At 30.4% G+C, this 7,251-nt stretch overlaps 1 protein-coding gene across 1 annotated transcript; it reads left to right on the top strand.

The window, feature by feature from the left end:
• The first annotated feature begins 6,149 nt into the window (after nt 1–6,149).
• LOC145130671 (uncharacterized) lies at nt 6,150–7,040 on the top strand. The gene is made up of 2 exons (XM_079065442.1): nt 6,150–6,296; nt 6,393–7,040. The coding sequence occupies exons 1-2, from the start codon at nt 6,150–6,152 to the stop codon at nt 7,038–7,040; spliced, it is 795 nt and encodes a 264-aa protein (XP_078921568.1).
• Nucleotides 7,041–7,251: the final 211 nt, after the last annotated feature.

Raw genomic sequence — 7,251 nt, 5'->3', positions numbered from 1 at the left:
TTCGAAAAAATAGTTTTGGGGCTTAATCGCTAATTTCTAAAATAATAAGACTTTTCTTGAGATTTCACTATTCTAAACAAAGAAGTGATATTTTCTCTAAATATTCTAAAAAATATTTTATCCCTTTAAGAAGAAAACTCAATCTAGAACATACATGCACTAAATGAAAATTTCAATTTCACTACCGAAAAATTTCATAGCAAAAAGTTATAATTATGTAGCTAAAGCTGAATAACTATGAAATTTGTTACGTAATTTATCAATTAGACTCTGTAGCTTTATTTATTGTAGCAAGATGTTTAGCTATAGAATTATATCCCATATCAATTTTTCTATGGTAGTTTCTATGACATCTATTTCTTTACAATTTGAGTTCCATAGCAGTTTGGTAGTAAATTTCATAGCAATTTTTTCATGGCAAATTCTTTAGCAATTTTTCCGTAACCAATTCCGTAGCAATGTTTCTATAACAGTTTTTACCTAGCAAATTCTGTAACATTTTTTCCATAGCCAATTCTGTAGAAAATTTTCCATAGCCAATTTTGTAGCAATTTTTCATGGCTAATTCCATAGCAATTTTTCCAAGCAAATTTCGTAGCAATTGATATGTACCACTATTCGATAAAATTCGGTTATTCAATTCGACTATTTATATCATTTTATAAAAATACAATTAATATAAAACCAAAAGTAAAAACGTGTTTTTATAGAAGCTAAAAGAAATATTCAATACATCAAAAAACATATTTCAAAATCAATAATACAAGTTTTGACATGTTTACTCAAAGTGTTATTTACATTCATTGCTTGTAAGGCTCTCCCTCCGCCTTCCATAAGAGGAAGTAACTCAACATTCTCAACTATAAAAATGATTAAAACAAGAGCCCGTTAACAAATGTCATCACCCCAAACAAATTATGCAACTTATAAAATATAAAATGATAAATACAACTAAAAAGTTTACCATGTGTTTTCTTCCGGTAAGGATTTTTCACAGGTGTTACTCCAGCTAAATTATCTCCATCATAAAATTCCGTTTCATAATCATCATCAACATCAAAGCTTACATCTTCCAATCCAGTACGATCATCATCTTCAACAGACACCATATAGTTTCAACTTCATTTACCCTTTCCCATAGTATTAAACTCTTCAACATTCCCATAAAATTAAAATTTCTACTTAATCATATTAATAAACACAACAAAAATTAAAAAGTTCAAATCTTTAGTCTAGAGGTCAGTTGTTGGATTAAGGTGTCTAAGGTCCTAACTAATTTGGTATAATGTTGATGAATAAAAGTAAAATCCTTTTTGGTTGCCCTCATAACCAACAAATGAACAAATAACTTGGATTGATTAAATGAGAGAGATAAATAGTTTATTAATATATTATATGATTAATATATTAGTTAGAAATAATATTAATTAATTAAGAATTAATCAGAATTAATTTGGAATTAATTTTGGGTTAATTAGAATTAATTAAAGATACAAGGGTCGAGCTGTAACTGTTTAATAGTTGAACAAAAGAGATGATCTAGAACCCACCTAGCCTTGGACGGTTTTGGAGGCTCTTGATAGAGCTTCTGGAAGCCTCCAAATGATACAAGGAAACTAGATAATTACCGATTTGAAAAAATATTATTTTATGTTAAAATCTAGGGTTTATGGGATTATCAGACAACTATATAAATGGATCAAAGTAACCTATTCCTTAAGAGAATTCTGAAAATTCGACCTTTCTCTCCCCCCCCCCCCCCCCCCCCCCCCCTCCTTCAATTGTAGGGTTTCTTGTGTTTTGGATTTGACGCATTAGAGTATATATCCTGCATTATTTACCTATCTATTGCAACAACATCATAATGGATTTGTCATGATTTCATAGCCTCATCATTCTCATCAGCAAATAATTCCTTCGATCCATACCTTATGATGCCATCCAACTATTCCCATATTGTAATAAATCATAACTAGATTATATAACAACTTCTTAATCAATGTATTATATTTTGTATACATGCATATGAACATAAAATTATTATAAACATGTACCTGATTGATGTTTTGATTTTTAAGCTTGCCAACAGCCAAATGTTCCAACATCATCTTCTTTTTGTTCATCTCCATCATCCTTTCTTTAATTGTTCCTCTTGTTATAAGTCTTAATATCGTAACCTAAAAATGACACTTATCAAGAATTTACAAAAGATCCTTATGTTAGCCAAAACATAACCTGATCTCATGTAACAATTTGTAACCTTGTTTTTCTTTCCAAGACGATGAGCTCTGGACATTGCTTGTAGATCAGCATGAGCATTCCAATCACTATTACAAAAATATATCAAGATAGAAACAAGAAACTACACCAACAAAAAAATAATGAAAAATTACAACTTTACCTGTCATAAATAATCATAAATAAACAGGCTAACTCAACTTTGAATAAAGGTAGACCCCACCCACACCACATAATGTACACACAAGTAGCATCTCATTTTGATGAAAATCAATGAAACTCGAGTATATCATATGTAAAAAGAATTATCCGATTCTTAAAAGTCCAACTCAACAACAATTTGGTTGACAATAAATAGAATGGAATTCAATAAATAATAAAAAACCATTGTTTATATTTATATATTTTCTATTTATTGAATGTATATATATATACATTTATTTTTATTGAGGGGAATTTGCTCTTTTAATGTAAAAGGAAGAGTAAAATTGAATTCCTTCCACAACATTAAACATAGATGAAATGAAATTACATCCATTTGGCAACTAAGAACACCATGGAATGGTATCACGAAGTCCAATCCACGAACCAAAAACCTACTTAAATAACTAACCTCTGTTAATGTTATGCAACTGATCTCACCATCAATCAACCCTTCTGTAACTCACATTTCAGACTCATTTCCCATATGAAAGTATTCCGTCACACCATGCCAACATTTCAATAAGATCTTATCAGGTAATAATGTTATGAGCTCATTAAAATTCTATAAAACACCATACATATAAAGCATATGTTGAATATTCTCATTAATCTAAAAATAAAAAGAAGGATCAACAATAGGGGTGTCTGGATGGGCATTTAAAGTGATTATTGTTGTTGTAAGAAACTCATTATTAACAAAATGCAAAATTACCCAAATACCCCTAAATCACATCCAAAAAACCCCTAATACGGTAACTTGTAAAATAGTCAAATAAGTTATTCTTCTTTTAGCTAGATCCTAGCTGCCAACTTTGACTAGCGAGCACCATATAGCCTCCGCAGAGTTAAGACAACGGGTTAAGTTCTCTTTTGGTATTGATAGCTCAATCATTTATTGTATTGGGCACATTAACATTGATAAGTTTAATGAATTATACAATAATTATATATCAAAACCACCACAAACAATCAACTCCTGATTTCATGACAAAGTATACTAAAAAATCAAACCATGTTATAATTCCATTGAAGAAGTCCATCTTTTACAAGATAAAAAACATCAAGATTTAAGTCAAGAAACATAACATTTAAAAAATAGTAGTTCTTGAATCATGAAAATTAAATAAACATCAATAAGATCATACAAATTATGTAAGTGGAAAATTACTTTCTTAAACACTTACCAGTTGTGATTGTCCTGAATCGTTCTTGACCAACAGTGTCCTAGATTTGCAATTTGATTTGTTTTCCATCAACCTCAAGGGTCCTTATCTTAAAAACATCATAGTTTTTTTGATATATTCTATTAGAGCTTAATGATACACATAAGAACGTGTGATCTAATCCTCTATCTGACCAACATTATGAACAAGAATAGGTCCCTTTCATTACGATGGAAGACAAATACTTATGTTAAAGTGTTTAATCTCTACAATAATTTTTTTGTATCTCAACTCTTCTCACAAAGTACATTACTAATAACAAAAATCACAATACGCTCAAGTTCTAGCTGGTGGAGTAGCCATATCGATTGATTTAAATTAATTAAATTGAGCATAAACCGTAGGATAAGTAGCAACGTCTAATCTTCTTCCGATAAGTAACAAAATTTGGGGACAATTGGAAACAAAATTCAAAATTTTTAGTCAACAGAATATATATATATATATATATATATATATATATATATATATATATATATATATATATATATATATATATATAGGAAAGATCATTATAGAAACAACACAAACTTATAGAACCATATAACTAACCTTTTAGACTTAGGATTATTAAATAAATGCATTAGATGAAAATGGTGCACAATAAAACTATACAACTTACTCTATTGAATCGCATACAGATTAGAGTATAATGGGGATAATGGCTTTTTCTAATTAAGTAACATCTTAAAAAAAGGAAATAAAAGGGATAAATTAATGACGAATGCACACCGTTTTCCTCATCATAAACCCTACATCAGAGAAATCAATCGCCCACAACTTGCTTCATCTGAACATCCATCATCGGCCTGAAAATAAACTTTCCGTCCATCGATCCAAGCATCATCGTCGATTCACACCACGCCGTCTGCGAACACCTTTGCTCTTCACCGATCTCTACCCCGTCGTCGACCCACACAACGAGACGAGAGAACAAACTTTGTCGTTCCAATATGTTGTATACATTGGCGGATCCACATAGGAGCCTGGGGTGGCCCAAGAACCCCTCAATTGTAGTGTAAAAAATTTCGAAAACTTTCGTTTTATGTGACAGTGCTACTCCGGAAAAAATTTAGGCTACCCTAAAAAAATTAGGTTATTTCTAAATTATAAATCCAAAAACAAAATAGCCCAAAATATTTAAAATAGTCAAAATGTCCGGTACGTTTAATTGGTCAAAACTTTTTAAGCCCAAAAGACAAAGTAGTTTAACGAAACAAAGAAAGGTAGAAGCCCATTTTTCTTGTTTTGCAAAAAGTCGGAAGAACCACATTGTGTTGTTGTTATTGTTCGTTCCTCCCTCCCTTGCACACTCACGACTTTATGTTGCTGTCTGCTGTTGCTATCGAGGGTCTTTTTCTGGTGAACTCCTCCAATGGTAAACTTGCACAATAACAAGTAAATAAAAAACTCAATCATATTATTAATTGTTAGGTTATTTTAAATTCCATTTTTTGGCATTGTGTTGAAAAATTAGAAATTACCAATTAGGTTTGTTAAATTAGGAACTTAGGGTTAATAGTTATTGATTATTCGTAGTTGAAACTTTAAATCAAGTTTATAGTTGATATATTTTGATTATTGGGTTCTATTAACAAATTTTTAAAAAGACAAATTGATGTTAGAGACGATAATGGTGAAGGAACTTCCAAGAAAAAATAAGGCTAATGAAAGTACATAAGTTCCACAACATAATCAACCTACTCCAAAACCACAAGAACCACAACCTAATGAACTTACTCTAAAACCACAAAAACCACAATCTAATGAACATACTCAAAACCCACAAGTGCCACAAACTTTTGATTTGAATGATCTTCATTCGGGCTTTGGGGATAGGCCAAAGATTACATCTTATTATCCTAATCAAAGGGAAGAAATAAGGAGGGGATATTTGATTAAAGGACATTGTCAACCAAAGGGGCATAATTTTGAATCAAAATTATTTGGTAAGAAGCTAAGACATTTTCTTGTGGAATGGTTTGATGAATTTCCATGGTTAGAGTATAACATTAAAAAAAGAAGGATTGTGGAAATATTTGGGTGATATTCAAAATTATCACCAAAAGTTACAACAAAAGTGTGATTTGATATTGAGAAAAAACAAATCTTGTAGTGAAGTTTTTCATAAGAGCTTGAGAAAAGTAATTATGAAATCCGATTACGTGCTATAATTCGTAGTTGTAGATTTTTATTGAAAAATACATTACCGTTTCGTATTTATGATGAGTCGGAAAATTCTAATAATAAAGGACTTTTCATTGAAATCTTATTTTTGATCGGAGAATATAATGAGAGAATTTTTAATGTTACTTTATAAAATGATTTAAAAATGAAAAGTTGACTTCTCTGACGATTCAAAAAGATATTGTCAATTGCTTTTCAAAAGAGATACTCAAGTCTATCTGTGATGAAATTAGTATAGATGTGTTTGATATATTAGTTTATAAGTCTAGTGATGTTTCAAAAAAAAAAAAAAAACAAATGACTATAGTTTTGAGATATGTTGATAGACTTGGGATTGTAAAGAAAATATTTATTGGAGTTGTTCACGTGTTGGATACATCTTATTTGACTCTTAAATTCGACATCGATTTTTTATTTATCGACAACAACTTGAGTATGGCTCATGTGAGAAATCATAAAATATTTTTTTCTTTATTACGATATTAAATATTTTTTTTGTTTTATTTCTTATATCTTTTATTGATCTTTTGAAATAAATAGGTGACGGGGCAAGGTTACGATGGAGCAAGTATGAGTGGTACATTCAACGATTTGAAATCTTTGATATTAAGAGAAAATAGTTCCGCGCATTATATGTATTGTTTTGCACACCAACTTCAGTTAGTGGTTGTGACGATAACAAAGAAACATGATGGTGTTGAGGAATTCTTTGAGAAACTATATTTAGTAGTTACTGTGGTTTGTGGTTCTTGTAAGAGAAAACATATAATACGAGAGATGCATAAAGAAAGAGTTGAAGTCGAAATTGGTATTGGTGAAATTAAAACTGGAAGAGGGTTGAATCAACAGATTTCTCTTGTTCAAGATGGCGATACGAGATGGGGTTCACATTATAGAACAATTGTAAGTTTGATGAATTCGTTTGCACAAGTTGTTGAGATACTTAAATATGTCAAAAATGAGGGGTCTAGTTTATCTAACCATAATCAAGCAAATGATATACTGTCATATTTTAAGACATTTGATTTTGTGTTTCTTTTACACTTGATGTTGGAAATTCTAGGCCTCACGGATATCTTGTCAAAGCATCTACAAAAAAAAAAAGACCAAGAAATTTTGGAAGCCGCTTCATTAGTAGAAGGGACAAAGAAAGCATTGCTAATTTTGAGAAGAGACGGGCTTCCATAAAATTTTAATAAGGTATGTGATTTTGTGAAAAGAATAGTATTGGAATTATGGAAATTTTGGAATATTATGTTACCCCACGAAACCGTAGGACTAATATGACTGATCAACATCATTTTAAAGTTGTGATTTTTAACACGGTTTTGGATATGCAAATTCAAGAATTTGGAGATCGATTTAGTGAAGTTGACACAAAATTGATAGAGAACATGGC

This window comes from Lactuca virosa, chromosome 8 (assembly GCF_052849685.1).
Source record: "Lactuca virosa cultivar CGN04683 chromosome 8, Lactuca_virosa_CGN04683_v6, whole genome shotgun sequence".
Taxonomy (NCBI): Eukaryota; Viridiplantae; Streptophyta; class Magnoliopsida; order Asterales; family Asteraceae; genus Lactuca; species Lactuca virosa.
The sequence above is the reverse complement of the archived record's forward strand: the minus strand, read 5'-3'. Positions and strand labels throughout refer to the sequence as shown.

Excerpts from the sequence above, each read along its gene's own strand:
- LOC145130671 (XM_079065442.1), top strand. The coding sequence starts at position 6,150 with ATGACTATAGTTTTGAGATATGTTGATAGACTTGGGATTGTAAAGAAA. Across the intron at positions 6,297-6,392 it reads ACAACTTGAGTATGGCTCAT|GTGACGGGGCAAGGTTACGA; the intron begins GTGAGAAATCAT and ends TGAAATAAATAG.